Genomic DNA, 16,605 nt, shown 5'->3' on the forward strand with positions numbered 1-16,605 from the left:
TTTTAATAATAGAAAATAACAAAAAATTGGGCATTGACTTCAAATGTAGGATTAATGATGAAATTAATTAATTAAAATTTTCAAAACACACGTTGTAGTATGAATGTATGAAAAGAAGGATTACTCTGAAATACTAAACCCAGTCACCATGATTAAACATTGGAGAGGAAACATATCATAAACACTGAAATTTTTCTTTGTAGCTGTAAAGTTTCTCTAGTCCTGCCAGGCACCCACAGTCCCATGGCCCACTTATAAAATAATCACTCAGAAGCTTATATAAATTACAAACCATATGGCCATTAGCTTATTACTGACTAGCTCTTACACTTAATTTAACCCATAATTCTTATTTATATTTAGCCACATGGCTTGGTACCTTTTCTCAGTTCTGACTTGTTATCTTGTTTCCTCTGTGTCTGGCTGCTGACTCCTGACTCAGCCTTCTTCCCAGAATTCTCCTTGTCTGCTAATCCTGCCTATACTTCCAGCCTGGCTACTGGCCAATCTGTGTCTTTTTAATCAACCAATCAGAGCAGCACATATTCACAGCATACAGAATGACATTCCACAGTACTTCCCCTTTTCTGTCTACTCAAAAGGATGGTTTTAACTTTAACAAAGTAAAATTACATATAATAGAACAGTTATCAAGCAAGAATTACAGTTACAATATCTAGTCTATTTGTATTTGGCAAAATTAAAGAAAATATTCTATCTCTCCTATATTTGTGAGTCTAAAGTTTCATATCTAATTTATCTTTTATCATGACTAAGAAAAACTGTAATTATACCTAGCTAGTTTTAAACTACATCAGAGAATTCAGAGGGACACAATATTATCTAAGTAAACAAGAAATGCATTGTAATCAATTTCCAAAAATCTCGAATGACAGAGACAGCTGCCTGTCTGGACAGTCATCTTAAGTTCCTCTATGGAGTCTTTGAAGATTACCCTACCTAATTTAAATATATCTATTTATACCTAGAAAATTTAACTAACATGACTGTAAGTTTGACTATCATACAAGAGTAATTATTAATCTGTATTTCTTAATTATCTATTACAATTTAAATGAGTTACATAAACATAATACCTTAAACAAGAGTGTATATATATATATATATATATATATATATATATATAAACTTTTAACTTGTAATAAACTAAAATTTATAGTAATGTAAAACCTTTTTAAACAAGTTGTTGCTCTTTAAGAGTAGGTTTTATAATCTACTCTTTTATCCTATCATATCTATATTATCTCTTTTTTTCCTTTAGAAAGATATTAAATTTATAATCAACCCTTTTTAAATAAAAAAATTATAAACAATACTTTAGGAATTTGGGTATAGCTTCTCATACTAGTTTCTGGTGGTTGAGGGCAGTGACAATCTTATGGGGATCCTGAAAAAATTAAGAATTATGGACAAGTCCTGACTGGAGTAGTCTGTGAGGCTGCATTGTCTGAGCCAAATTGTCTTGAAGCTGATCTGGATGTTGGAACATCTGGAGACCTCTCAGAGGGTCTTCCTTAATCAAACCATATAAGCCTGTTTTTCATCTTCTGTAGAAACAAAAGCAGAACTTCCTTTCCAAAGCAATATATCCTTAGACATAATATTTAAAGTCAAGATGTATTTAAAACATACATATTGGTTTAATTTAGCAGCCTTTACAATCAAATGTCTCTCTGCAGTTAAAAATCTCAAAGACAATATAATCCAGACTCTCTGTGTGATTTCCATCTTTACGTGTCTTATTTTTGTATTACTTTTTTCTCTTTAAAGGCTATATTTTTTAAAACTTTCTATTTTTTATATAACAGTCTATATTCCTTTTCCTCTCTGTTCCAAGACTATGTATATTTTTACATACATTGTAAAGCATTTAGAGGTTTATTTAATCTAAATCTGCCTTATTGTGAATCTATTGCTTTACACTGCAGTGCCTAGTCATGAAGCAGAAGCCTTGACTGCTGACTTCACCCACATCAGCTTCCCAATATGATGGTGGTAATTCAATGCCAGCTCTGGGAGCCATGCTCTCTGCTGACTGTGGGAGACAGTGGGTCCGTGTCTCTACTCAGCAGTAGCATGTATCCCAGAAACCTCTTTTTCTAATACTAGTAAAAGCTAAATCTACCATGCAGTGCACTGCTCAGCTTGGAGACACCTCTGTGTACTACAGCTGGAACCCACCATACTGTAGGTCCAGCCCACATGCAGCTGCAAGCACACCACACTGTGGCTTGTAGCTTGCCTGGGACAGAACTAGGAAGCTGTTTTTAGTTCCATTTTAGAATCTCTTATTAAGTTCTCAGACTTTATTTAAGTGGAAACACTTACCACCATGTCTGAGCACACCATTTGTAGCTGAAAGATTTTCTTTGTACCCACCTGGCCTGTGTCAGGACAAATCTCTCTCACCCGCCAGATATGCAGCTATTTGGACCCAAATAAACACACACAGGCTAATATTATTTTAAAACTATGGCCATGGCAGGCTTCTTATTATCTAGTTTTTATATCTTACATTAACCCATTTCTATAAATCCTTATTTTGCCATGTGCGTAGTGGCTTACAAGTAGCTTTACATCTTGCTTCTTCTGGCAGTGGCTAGCAGCCTCTCCTCTACTCTCTTTTCTTCTCTCCTATCTCTCTAGTTAAAATGATTGGCTTAAACTTATTCTGCGAAACCTTTGGCCAAACAGCTTTATTTATCAACCAATCAGAGCAACACATATTCACAGCATACAGAATGACATCCCACAGCATTTCTTCTTTAATGTACTATGTTATTGTGAAAGGAAATATAAATTTCCAGTCCCTTAAGCTAGTGAACACATTTCCAGTTATGAAGCACAGAAAAAGTTAGTATTTTGACACTGTACTTCATGACTGAATGCTGTCGAAACAGATTTGCAAGTAGAGGTTCTGATTCAGCGGTCCTGCCTGAGGCTGAGAATCAGCATTTGACTCTATAGGTAACCTACATATCACTGAAGACTCTTGGAGTGAAAAATCAATGCTCATAACAGACCTTCAGATTTTTAAAAGTTTAATCAAAATATAATTGTTTAATTTTCCTGTTTTTCTCCTCCCTCCTAAATTCCTAAGTTACATCTCCACTTACTCTCAAATTTAGGACCTCTTTTTTAACCAATTTATTACATGCACAAATAAATAATCATAAATACAACCTGCTGAGTCTCCTCATTTTTCCAACTTATACTGGTTTCTGGGTTGGCATTTAGTATTGGATAAACAATTAGGCACTCCTTCCTTGGGAAGACTAATTATCTCTCTCGGAAGACCTGAACTACCTGGAGCTCTTCATCTAAGGATGGGTTTTCATGAGATTTTCCCCATCTGTGTTGGAATGTCAACTGTTGTTGGGCCAATTCAGGTCTTGGTTAGGCTGCCATGTTTATAATATTTCAGGGTTGTAGTTCCCCAGTCAAAGAGGGAAGGTACAATAACCTTGATATTTTCTGTATGAACATACTCCATGATTTTAGAGAGTTCCTCGGGCCGCTTCATATAACATAGCCTGTCTGTGTCTTTTTGTGATTTAGCAGGAAGCTTTTTCTGCTGGAATGAAACTTTACATTGCAAGAACTAGCCCTGTACTCTGTGCAACCACTTTAGACCCTAAATTATACTTAGTTACGTTTATAGGACTCCGTGTCTTTGGAATTCTGGGAGTTCATCATCAGCTGAAGAAAATCCACTCGGTGCTGAAAGAAGACAGAAATTTCAAAAGCATGCAAAAAATAAGTATGAAACAAAGAAGTTAAACTTTCTTGGGCAGAAGAGGCTTATTTACGAATCCAGATAATGTTGCCTGAATCACTAATGACACAACACACTGACCCACAGATTTGGTGGGACAAAAATTTTACCATGAGCTCAGTGGTGATGGCACTAACCTTTAATCCCAGCAGGTGGATCTTTGAATTTTGAGTACAGCCTGATCTATAAAATGATTTCCAGGACAGCCAGAGCTAGTCAGAGAAACACTGTCATGAAAAAATAGCTCTTACAAAATAAGTCTATCATGATCTAGTATCATGCTGCCATGTTCAACACCATTTCTCATGACTTTCCCTCATTCAAAGTATCTGTAGTTGTTGACAACAGACTCCTGTCTGGATGGTTGGCAGTTACTTCTCCTTTCATAGGTGTTTTTTTATAAATAAGTCCTACACATCATATCTCATTTCCTTGACATATTGTTAGCCAATATCTCATATACATCACCTGCTGTTCTGGAAGGCATTGCTTGGTTTTATGTGATTGCCTCCTGTCTTAGTTAGGGTTGCCATTGCTGTGAGGAGATGCCATGACCATGACAACTCTTATAAAAGAAAACATTTAACTCTGGAGGCTTGATTACAGTTCAGACTTAGTTCATTATCATCATGGCAGGAAGCAAGGCAGCATACAGGCAGACATGGTGTTAGAGAGATAGCTGAGAGTTCTTATACCTTGACAGGCACCTGGAAGTGAGTTGAGACACTGGGCATGGTTTGAGCATATATGAAACCTCAAAGCCTGCCTCCACAGTGACACACTTCCTCCAACAAGACCATACCTACTCCAACAAAGCCACAACTCTTAATAGTGACACTCCCTTAGGGAGCTATTTTCTGTTAAACAACAATTACAAATGCTCCAAACATCAGAATTCTAGCAAATAAGCAGTGGCACCTCCTCAGACATGATGCTGACTCCCTGACAGCCTTTTGTCAGCATTTCTTCTGTCAACATCCTTAGCCTTAGTCCAGCATGTCAGCTGTATTAGGAAAAACTGGGTTATATAAGTGACAATTTCAATGCTCAAAGAAATTGCTGAAGTCCTAGGCAGGATACAACTCAAATTGAAAAGGCCAAATTCATTAAATATCCTAATAGGGCTTTATATAAGGAATATTTATCTTTTGATATCATTGCCTTAAAATTACAATAAATTTTGTCATATTTTACCTGTTGGGTATCTTCAAGTCTATCTTTTTTGGTCTTTTCCATAAAATTCTTAAAAAATGATATAGCATCACTTGGAAACACACAAATGTTTAGTTTGTCATATACTCTGGAAAGGAATGGAAACAGTGCTGTAGAGAAACAAAAAAATGATAAAATTGCGAATTTAAGCTTTTCAGAGTTATTTTATTCACCAGTGACAAACATTAAATAATCTAAGTGTAATATTAAAAAACAACAGAATAACTGTGGTAGAAATTAGTATAATTATAAAATATAGAAAGTATATCACATCTAAAAGTAATTGAATTTTAAATAAATATGCAAAGAGGAGAGTTCAGCTCCAGGAATATTCAGTATGAAATATTTAACAGATAATTATTACCAGTACTTCACAGGCATTTCTAAAACTTACAAAGCTAGGAGATTGTGGAGAATTGAATCTGAAAGCTTCTATTGCTCTGTTATTTAAAATCAGAATGAATTTTTTGATGAAATCCTATGTATAAATGTGACTTAATGCCTGGGCTCAGTCTAGATCCCTGGGCACCAGCCACTCCAGGGAAGACCTGCCCAAATTGGCCCCAGGTTCTGGCCACCGGGCAGATTTCCTTCTACTCTCACCCCTATTGGGAAGGCTCCCCTTCTTCAAGACCCCCGGTAGACCCTGCAATCTCCATGCCCTGCCCCCACGGCCATCATTGCCTGGGACCCCAGCAACTTCCTGAGGATTAGATACCTACTCCTAGCTCTCATCCTTCCCCGAAATTCCCATCTGGACAAGAGGTGAATGCCTGGGCTCAGTCTAGATCCCATCCCTGGGCACCAGCCACTCTGGGGAAGACCTGCCCAACTTGGCCCCAGGTTCTGGCCACTGGGCAGGTTCCCTTCTACCCCTACCATGAAGGCTCCCCTTCTCCAAGACCCCTGGAAGACCCTGCAATCTCCACACTTTGCCCCCATGCCCATCATCTCCCGAGACCCCAGCCACTTCCTGAGACTTAGAGACCAGCCCCAAGCTCCCATCCTGCCCGGAAATCCCTTCTGGACAAGAGTGCCCATCCTGCCCCGGACTTCCTGTCTGGACAAGAGCTCCAATCCTGCCCTGGACTTCCCATCTGGACAAGAGGTCCCATCCTGCTCTGGACATCCCATCTGGACAAGAGAGAGAGACTTCCTGAATCTGTCAGCTCTTTCTGGACCAACTGCGCAGATAAGACCAAGAACGAACCACAAGGAGATGGGCAGATGTCAAGGCAAAAGTATTCACAACAAAATGAAGAGCAATACAGCATCATCAGAATCTAGCCCTACTCCAACATCTAGACCTGAACATCAAAAACTGGAAGAAGCAGAAGCAAACAGCCTTATGAATAACATGATGAAGAAGGTAGAGGCTTATATAGAAGAAAAGACAAACAAAAAATGGGAAGAACGCTATAAAAAACTAGAGGAAAGTACAAATAAAGAAGAAAAATAATAAAGCCCTGGAAGAAAACAATCCCTAAAAGAAAATCATGAAACAGATGAAGGAAACAGTCCAAGACCTGAAAAGGGAAATAGAAACAATGAAGAAGACACAAACAGAGGGAATGCTGGAAATAGAAAATCTGAGTAAACAGTCGGGAACTTCAGATGCAAGTAAAACCAACAGAGTGCATGAGGTTGAAGAGAGGATCTCTGGTGTTGAAGATACAGTAGAAGAAATAGATTCATCAGTCAAAGAAAATACTAAAGCCAACAAAGTCATGACCCAAAAGTCTAAGAAATTTGGGATACCATGAAAAGACAAAACCTATGAATAATAGGGATAGAAGAAGGAGAAGAATACCAACTCAAAGGCACAGAAAATACATTCAACAAGATCACAGAAGAAAACTTTCCCAACATAAAGAAGGAAATGCCTATGAAGATACAAGAAGCCTATAGAACACCAAACAGACTAGACCCCAAAAAAGAGTCCCCTCACCACATAATAATTAAATGAGTAAACGTACAGAATAAAGAAAGAATATTAAGAGCAGCAAAGGAAAAAGGCCAAGTGACTTATAAAGGCAAACCCATCAGAATAGCATCCAATTTCTCAATGGAGTCTTTGAAAGCCAGATGGACCTGAACAGATGTAATGCAGACACTAAGAGACCATGGATGCCAGCCTAGACTAATACCCAGCAAAACTTTCAATCATGATAGACAGAGTGAACAAGACATTCCAAGACAAGACCAGACTTAAAAAATACTTATCCACAAACCCAGCCCTACAGAAAGCACTAGAAGGAAAATTCCAACCTAAGAAAGTCAGGTACACCCTTGAAAACACAGGCAATAGATAAAGCCACAGCAGTAATCCCCAAAGAAGAGAAGTACACACACACTACCAGCAAAAGATAACAGGAATGAACAACCATTGGTCATTAATATCCCTTAATATCAATGGACTTAATTCACCTATAAAAAGACATAGGCTTACAGAATGGATACAAAAGCAGGACCCATCTTTCTGGTGCATACAAGAAACACATCTCAAATTCAAAGATAGTCACTACCTAAGAATAAAAGGCTGGGAAAAGACTTTCCAATCAAATGGTCTTAAGAAACAAGCAGGTCTAGCCATCCTGATATCGGCAAAATAGACTTCAAACTAAAATCAATCAAAAGATATCAAGAACGGCATTACATACTCATCACAGGAAAGATCCACCAAGATGAAGTTTCAATTCTGAACATTTATGCCCCAAACACAAGGGCACCTACATATGTAAAAGAAATATTACTAAAGCTTAAATCACATATAAAACCCCACATACTAATAGTGGGAGATTTCAACACCACCTTCACCACTGGACAGATTTCGCAAATTGAAATTTTACAGAGAAATAAAGGACTTAACTGATGTTATGGCTCAAATGGACTTAATCGATATCTACAGAGCATTCCATCCTAACAAAAATGAATATACCTTCTCAGCACTCCATGGAACCTTCTCTAAAATCAACCACATACTTGGCCACAAAGCAAATGTCAACACATACAAAACAATTGGAATAACCTCCTGGGTTCTATCAGACCACCATGGTTTAAAGTTAGATTTCAACAACAACAAAAACTACAGAAAACCTACAATCTCATGGAAACTGAATAATGTTCAACTGAATCACCAATGAGACAAGGAAGAAATAAAAAAAAAAGAAATTAAAGACTTCCTAGAGATCAACAAAAATGAAGACACCACATACCCAAACTTATGGTACACTATGAAAGCTAAGAGGGAAATTCATAGCACTAAATGCCCACATAAAGACGTTGGAGAAATCTCATATTAATGACTTAACAGCACACCTGAAAGCTCTAGAACAAGAAGAAGCAAAGTCTTCCAGGAAGAATAAATGCCAGGAGATTATCAAAGTGAGAGCTGAAATCAATAAAACAGAAACAAAGAGAACAATACAAAAAAATCAATGAAACAAAGAGTTGGTTCTTTGAGAAAATCAACAAGATAGACAAGCCCTTATACAAACTAACTAAAAGGCAGAGGGAACATCCAGATTAACAAAATCAGAAATGAAAAGGGGGACATACAGACATTGAGGAAATCCAGAGAATCATCAGGTCATACTTCAAAAACCTCTACTCCACAAAACTGGAAAATCTAAAAGTATTAGATAATTTTCTGGATAGGTACCACATACCTAAGTTAAATCAAGACCAGAAAAACTGTTTAAATAGTCCAATAAACCCCAAGGAAATAGAAACAGTCATTAAAATTCTCCCAACCAAAAAAAAAAGGCCAGGACCAGATGGTTTCAGGGCAGAATTCTACCAGATCTTCAAAGAAGAGTTAATACCAATAATGTCTAAATTGTTCCACACAATAGAAACAGAAGGAACATTACCAAACTCCTTCTATGAGGCTACAATTACCCTGATTCCTAAACCAAACAAAGATACAACAAAGAAAGAAAACTGATCTCAGTCATGAATATTGATGCAAATATACTCAATAAAATTCTGGCAAACAGACTTCAAGAACACATCAAAATAATTATCCACCATGATCAAGTAGGCTTAATCCCAGGGATGCAAGGGTGGTTCAACATACGAAAGTCCATCAATGTAATGCACCATATAAACAAACACAAAGAAAAACACCATATGATCATCTCACTAGATACAGAAAAGGCATTTGACAAAATCCAACACACCTTCATGATAAAGATCTTGGAGCAATCAGGAATACAAGGAACATACCTAAACATAATAAAGGCAATTTATAGCAAACCAACAGCCAACATCAAATTAAATGGAGAGAAACTCAAAGCAATTCCACTAAAATCAGGAAAAGGGCAAGGCTGTCCGCTCTCCCCATACTTACTCAATATAGTACTTGAAGTTCTAGCCAGAGCAATAAGACAACATAAGGAGATTAAGGGGATAAAAATTGGAAAGGTAGAAGTCAAACTTTCCCGATTTTCAGATGACATGATAGTATACTTGAATGACCCCAAAGATTCCACCAAGGAACTGATAAAGCTTATAAACACCTTCAGCAACATAGCAGGATACAAGATCAACTCAAAAAAATCAGTAGCCCTCCTATATACAATGGACAAAGAAGCTGAGAAGGAAATCAGAGATACATCACCCTTTACAATAGCCACAAATGACATAAAATACCATGGGATAACACTAACCAAGCAAGTGAAGGACCTATATGACAAAACTTTAAGTCCCTAAAAAAAGAAATTGAAAAAGATGTCAGAAAATGGAAAGATATCCCATGCTCATGGATAGGTAGGATCAACAGTAAAAATGGCAATTTTACCAAAAGCAATCTACAGATTTAATGCAATCCCCATCAAAATAACAACACAATTCTTCACAGACCTGGAAAGAATAATACTCAACTTCATATGGAAAAACAAAAAACCCAGGATAGCCAAAGGATCCTGTACAATAAAACAACCTCTGGAGGCATCACGATCCCAAACTTCAAGCTCTACTATAGAGCTATAGTCATAAAAACAGCTTGGTACTGACATAAAAACCGACATGTGGACCAATGGAATTGAATTGAAGACCCTGACATTCATCTGCAAACCTATGAACATATAATTTTTGACAAAGAATCCAAAAGTGTACAATGGAAAAAAGAAAGCATCTTCAACAAATGGTACTGGCATAACTGGATATCAATGTGTAGAAGGATGCAAATAGATCCATATCTATCACCATACACAAAACTCAAGTCCAAGTGGACCAAAGACCTCAACATAAATCCAGCTACTCTGAACCTGCTAGAAGAGGAAGTCGGAAGTAGTCTTGAATGAATTGGCATAGGAGATCACTTCCTAAATATAACACCAGTAGCTCAGACACTGAGAGAAACAATTAATCAAAGGGACCTCTTGAAAATGAGAAGCTTTTGTAGAGCAAAGAATAAGGTCAACAAGGCAAAGCGACAGCCTACTGAATGGGAAAAGATCTTCACCAACCCCACATCTGACAGAGGACTGATATCCAGAATATATGAGGAACTCAAGAAATTAGACATCAAAATGCCCAACAATCCAATTAAGAAATGTGCTATAGAACTAAACAGAGAATTCTCAACTGAGGAAACTCAAATGGCTGAAAAACATTTAAGGAATTGCACAATATCCGTAATTATCAGGGAAATGCAAATCAAAACTACTCTGAGATATTACCTTACGCCTGTCAGAATGGCTAAGATCAAAAACACTGAAGACATCTTATGCTGGAAAGGATGTCGCACCAGGGGAACTCTCCTCCACTGCTGGTAGGAATGCAAGCTTGTACAACCACTTTGGAAATCAATATGGCACTTTCTTAGAAAATTGGGAATCAGTCTCCCCCAATATCCAGCTATACCACTCTTGGGCATATACCCAAGGAATGCTCAATCATACCACAAGAGCACTTGCACAGCTATGTTCATATCAGCATTATTTGTAGTAGCCAGAACCTGGAAACTACCTAAATGCCCTTCAACTGAAGAATGGATAAATAAAATGTGGTACATATACACAATGTAATACTACTCAGCAGAGAAAATCAATGACATCATCAAGTTTGCAAGCAAATGGATGGATCTAGAAAAAATCATCCTGAGTGTGGTAACCCAGACTTCGACAAACAAACATGGTATGTACTCACTCATAGGAGGATACTAGATGTGGAACAAGGATGACTGGACTGCTACTCACATCACCAGGGAGGCTACCTGGAAAACAGAACCCCAAGAAAGACACAGGGATCGCCCAATGATGGAGAAATGGATGAGATCTACATGTAAAGCCAGGACATGAGTCGGAGTAATGAATTGTGAGGGTCAAGGGAAAGATAGCTTGGGGGAATGGGAGATCCCAGCTGGATCAAGAACAGAGAGGGAGAACAAGGAATAGGAGACCATGGTAAATGAAGACCACATGAGAATAGGAAGAAGCGAAGTGCTAGAGTGGCCCACAGAAATCCACAAATATACCCCCACAATAGACTGCTGGCAATGGTCGAGAGACAGTCAGAACTGACCTACTCTGGTGATGGGATGGCCAAACACGCTAATAGTCATGCTAGAAACCCCATCTAATGACCGAGGTAACTGGATGCAGAGATCCATGGCTAGGCCCCAGAGGACCTCCAGGAGTCCAATTGGCAAGAAAGAGGAGGGTTTATATGAGTGAGAATTGTTGAGACCAAGGTTAGATAAAGCACAGGGACAAATAGCCAAATGAATGGAAACACACTAACTATGAACCAATAGCTTAGAGGCCCCCATCTGGATCAGGCCCTCTGAATAGGTGAGAAAGTTGATTTGCTTGATCTGTTTGGGAGGCATCCAGGCAATGGGCTCGGGTTCTGTGCTCATTGCATGAGTTGGCTGTTTGAAACCTGGGGCTTATGCAGGGATGCTTGGCTCAGCCTGGGAGGAGGGGACTTGACCTGCCTGGCCTGAATCTACCAGGTTAATCTCAGTCCTCAGGGGAGTCTTTGCCTTGGAGTAGATGGGAATGAGGGGTGGGATTGGGGGGAAGAGGAGGGGGGAGAACAAGGGAATCTGTGGCTGATATGTAGAACTAAATTATATTGTAAAATAAAATTTTTAAAAAAAGAAATGTGACTTAAAAATACCAACGGGATTTTATGAGCAAAACTCTGACCAACTGAATGCAGAAACATGAAAGAAATTCTGTTATTTGCTACACAATGAGGCATAACACAAAATAAATCCAAATCACACAAGCAATCAGAGATGGTGTGTTTTGAAAAAAATCAGGTATAAACACAATATCCTTTCCTAATTTTTTTGTTTGTTTTTCAAGACAGGGTTTGTCTGTGTAGCTTTGTGCCTTTCCTGGAACTTGCCTTGTAGACCAGGCTGGCCTCAAACTCACAGAGACCTGCCTACCTCTGCCTCTCGTGTGCTGGGATTAAAAGAGTGCACCACCACCGAACGGCATCCTTTCCCAATTAATGTCTAAGAAAATTGGGATCAGAAGTGATTTCCCTTAACTTTATGAGAACTGTCAATGGAAACTAAAAGTTAACATAGAAACTGAGGGAGTATAACTTTTCCATCACTCTTGGAAAAAAGGCAATGATCAGTTGCTCATGCTATCATTATTTCTGTGCAGTGACTAGAACAAAAAATGCAGGTGCATTACATCTTTCATGTCACTGCATTAATACACAAAAAATACATGAAAAGAAATTATATATATGTGGTCTGGTGGCTGGGTTAGAGAAACACAAATTTTAAAGGAGACTTGATTATTAGAGAGAATCTCTTTAAAAATTAAGAAAATTTGATGTGTTGTTGACTAAAGGTATAGGCTTATACATGCTAGCCAGTCACCATGCCATGAATCTCCATCCTTAGCTTCTGGACTTGAGGTAGAATCTTGACTGAATGCCAGGTACGGCAAGAATTGAAATCTTCCTGCCTCTACTGCTCTACTGAAGGGATTATAAATATTTCTCAACACTCTTGACACAGTCATATTGCTTTACTTTAGTGTTCTTATATCTAATGCAACAAACAAGGCCAATGATTAGCAAGAAAACATTTTTCACAAAATCATCAAAACATAAATAATCATGGTGAAATCACTGCACATTTGTCCATTTTCCCCTATCACAACCATGGGTGATGGTCCAGGAAGAAACTGATGGTGAAAATCAACATGAAGAATATTCTGGAGTAGGGCTTTTGGGGAGAACAGTACAGAAGGTCTCCCAGTAATGAGATAACCCAATATTCTGGACATTTAGATTTTATTATCCTATAGCTCCACGCCATTGTCCTTTCCCTCTAAAGCTATTCCTTATTTATATAATACCCAAGGTCAGTGAAGGTAGGCAGCCCAGTTTCTCAATATTCAATCTTATGTCATTTCATATTTTTGGAAACGTTTTCATATATCTCTACTTCCATCTTGGTAACATAGGCTTTCCTCATTTAAAGGACATCTGCAGCTCAGTTTCCTGAGAGATGGGACTGTTTTACATATGACTGCACAATCTTACCTCTTTTTTCCAGTTTATCTTTAACCCAAACTCCAAAATCTTCCTGCATCCCCTTTTTACTCCACCATGATGTTTTTGCTGCCCCTCTATGTCCTACTTTGCAACACTCTATTAATCTCTAGTCCAATCATGACTTATTCCCCCCCTTTATTCATAATTATACCTATAATAGCTAATGTGTCAGTATAGAGAGAATGGAGTCTGCCTTTTCTCCCTAAAATAGTTAGCCCTTAAAGAGTGACTAATGAATGTTTTGAAGTCAACTGCTATTCTATTTTCATAGAGGGTTTGCTGATTGTTGATAACTATTTTTGAAAACCTACCATAGGATCATGGGGAGTGGGGGTGTGGTGGGGAAGAGCTCAGAGCCCTGAACATATGCCTTGCAGAAGAAAACATCACCTCAACCTACTACTACAGTCCAGTCTTTCCTGAAAACTAAAAAATCTCTATATATAGAAGGTGACCTGAATTAAAAAAAATAACAAAATGTAGCCATTGATGTAACCACAGATGGACATTTCTTAGTTGTAAGGCATAAGTAACATGAAAAACTACATAAACTTTCCTTCAGTCACAGAGTAACCACAAATAAAAGGAATGTACAAAACACAGGATAAGAAATCAAAGTGACTATGAATTATGTTTAAAGAATTCAATAAACACATGCCTATCTCCTGAATTAATCCCAAGAAAACATGAAAAGCTGTAAGAAATATGGAAATTGAATCTGGATATTCAGATGAAATTTGATAAAGAGATAGATATACAACAACAATGAATGTTTCATTAATTGTGAGGAGCCTAGTCCCATCTTTTCCTGGGTACTATTAAGGAGAAAATGATAAGAAATATTAGGTAGGAAGAGAGAACATCCTAATGAGAGAAAAAACAGAAACACAGAATAGTTTTGGGAGACCCGGATCAATACTCAATGACCCCTTCTATCTACTCAAAATGTCTCTTTTAAACAATGTCAACAGGCAGTGCAACTTAAGACCCCCCCCCTCTTTTTAGATCAAAGCATACCGCACAGTCAAGTGCAGACCCTTACAAACACCTGGTAACCATGCCTGTGGTTAAGCCATCACCTTATGCGGCCCTGTCTGGTAAAGCAAGCTCAGACCTCACTAGGAAACCTCTGTGGGCCTCCACAATTAAGTCAAATACAAATTTTGGTGGAAAGCATCAGAGATAGAGCAGATCATATAGAAGACAGAAGGTGAAGGCATGAAGACAAGGCAGAGTATTGAGATCATTCAGTCATGATTAGTGATCTATTTGTTAAACAGTTGGATGGAACATGTAAGTTTTGGGGAGATAAGAAAAAGGTCTATGTTTTTTAGCATAGAACAATGATGAGAATTCCATGTCAAATGCATAGAAAATATTCTCAATAAAATCATAGGACAGAAGTTCCCAGACTTCTGTTGAAAGAAGGAAAAAAATGTTCATCAAGATCCAAAATGGATAGAGTATAACACAGGTAAGAAGACCAGAGAAGAAACTTCCCATTTCATATTATAGATATACAGTGAATATGCAGAATAAAGAAAGTGTACTGGAAGGTGTGAGAGGAAGGATGAAGTCACAAATGAAGACATGACCATGAGCACATCTCCTGTATTTTCAATGGAAAAAATGCCAGGATGTCTTGAAAAGTTGTATTCCATGTTTGGAAAATAAGAGCTGCTGAACAATGTTAATGTGTATATGAAAAACACTATTTATTACAATCAAGACAGAAAAGCTATCCCTGTTTACGTCATTCTAAAGAATTTCTCACAATGAAGTCTGCTTGCATTACATAATGTAAAGATCAGTTTGTACTGAAGTAAAAAAATAAATAAAGCCAAGAGGCTAGAGGAAGAAATGATGCTAAGACCGCTGTTCAGAAAAGAGGGCCAACACAATGCCACAAAGTAGAAAATCAATAAAATGTCAGGAATTTAAATATAACTTTCAATAAGAAGTCTGAATATTAACACTCTACATTCCTTTATCAATGGACACAGACTAAGGCTTAATATAGTGATATATCCTATAACTTCAGTACTCAAGAGTCAGATCCAGGCAAATCACTATGTGATTCAGAAAAGTCCCATATACATAACCAGTTCTAGTCCAGCTAGGAGTACATGGAGCCTGTCTTTTAATAAATAGATAAGCAAATAATACACAATCATATTTGATAAAAAATCATAATGCTTTACCCTGACCCAAGAAATGTACCCAACCACCAAACATCAACATAGGAAAAATTATCCATCACTTTTCCAATATCACACTAAAGCTAGTCCCAAGGATGTAGAAGATCATTTTACATACTTTAAAGGAAGTATCCACTCACAAGACATTGCAACTCTAAATTTGTATACATCAATATGTGCATTCAATTTCATAAAACAAATGCTAATAGATACAATGTTACAGAATAAATTTTGCAACATAATAGTGAGTGACATCTACACTCACTCTTAAAATAAATATACTATCCATAATAAAATAAACAGAGAAACTTTAAAAGTAGATGATATTCATTTAACTTCAATTCAAGTTTCATTCTAGAGATGTTAAATAATTCAATATATGTAAATGTATAGTTATAAATCATGGCATTAATACCTTAAAGACAGAAATCACATAATCATCTCATTCCTATCAAAAAAGTACAAAAGTATGTGGCAATGATGGATTACAACCTGTGATATGAAAATTCAGATGGGGACAAAAGAAACATCATACAGGAGTGAAAGCAAGATGGCAGAGATAATAATTGTGTATGGATATGCTATGAGGAACCTCTTTATTTTGTATGGTATATAAAATAATTCTAAGATCTTAATGTAGTTGAAAACAGACTATATACCTGTAGAGAAAGCCAATGGATTGAAAAAGTCAAATATAAAAAGCTTTTTGGTGTTTTTCACAAAGGGATCCTGGGGGTTGTTGAGGGAATCCACTTTCACTCCAAATAAGGTACTAGTGGACACATCCATGCTGTAGGCCCCAAAGATGCTGAGTAGAGAAACAGGCGAGTTCATACGTTACTCATACAACCTCTGAGCTATGTG

General features: G+C 37.5%; 1 protein-coding gene across 4 annotated transcripts in view; it reads right to left on the minus strand.

Annotated features, from left to right (window-relative positions):
- The window catches only part of LOC121826497 (cytochrome P450 3A13-like), a 52,208-nt gene that overhangs the window by 11,477 nt on the left and 24,126 nt on the right, over positions 1-16,605 (minus strand). For 2 of the 4 annotated variants that reach the window (XM_076560625.1, XM_076560627.1), the window contains exons 7-10: positions 16,401-16,549; positions 4,991-5,118; positions 3,934-4,008; positions 3,675-3,741 (exon numbers count right to left, since the gene is read on the minus strand). In XM_076560625.1, the coding sequence (XP_076416740.1) occupies positions 3,675-3,741; positions 3,934-4,008; positions 4,991-5,118; positions 16,401-16,549 (419 nt within the window). The remainder of the gene's footprint in view (positions 1-3,674; positions 3,742-3,933; positions 4,009-4,990; positions 5,119-16,400; positions 16,550-16,605) is intronic. The other 2 variants (XM_076560626.1, XM_076560628.1) reach the window with 1 other exon arrangement.

Source organism: Peromyscus maniculatus, chromosome 23, assembly GCF_049852395.1.
Source record: "Peromyscus maniculatus bairdii isolate BWxNUB_F1_BW_parent chromosome 23, HU_Pman_BW_mat_3.1, whole genome shotgun sequence".
Classification (NCBI taxonomy): Eukaryota; Metazoa; Chordata; class Mammalia; order Rodentia; family Cricetidae; genus Peromyscus; species Peromyscus maniculatus.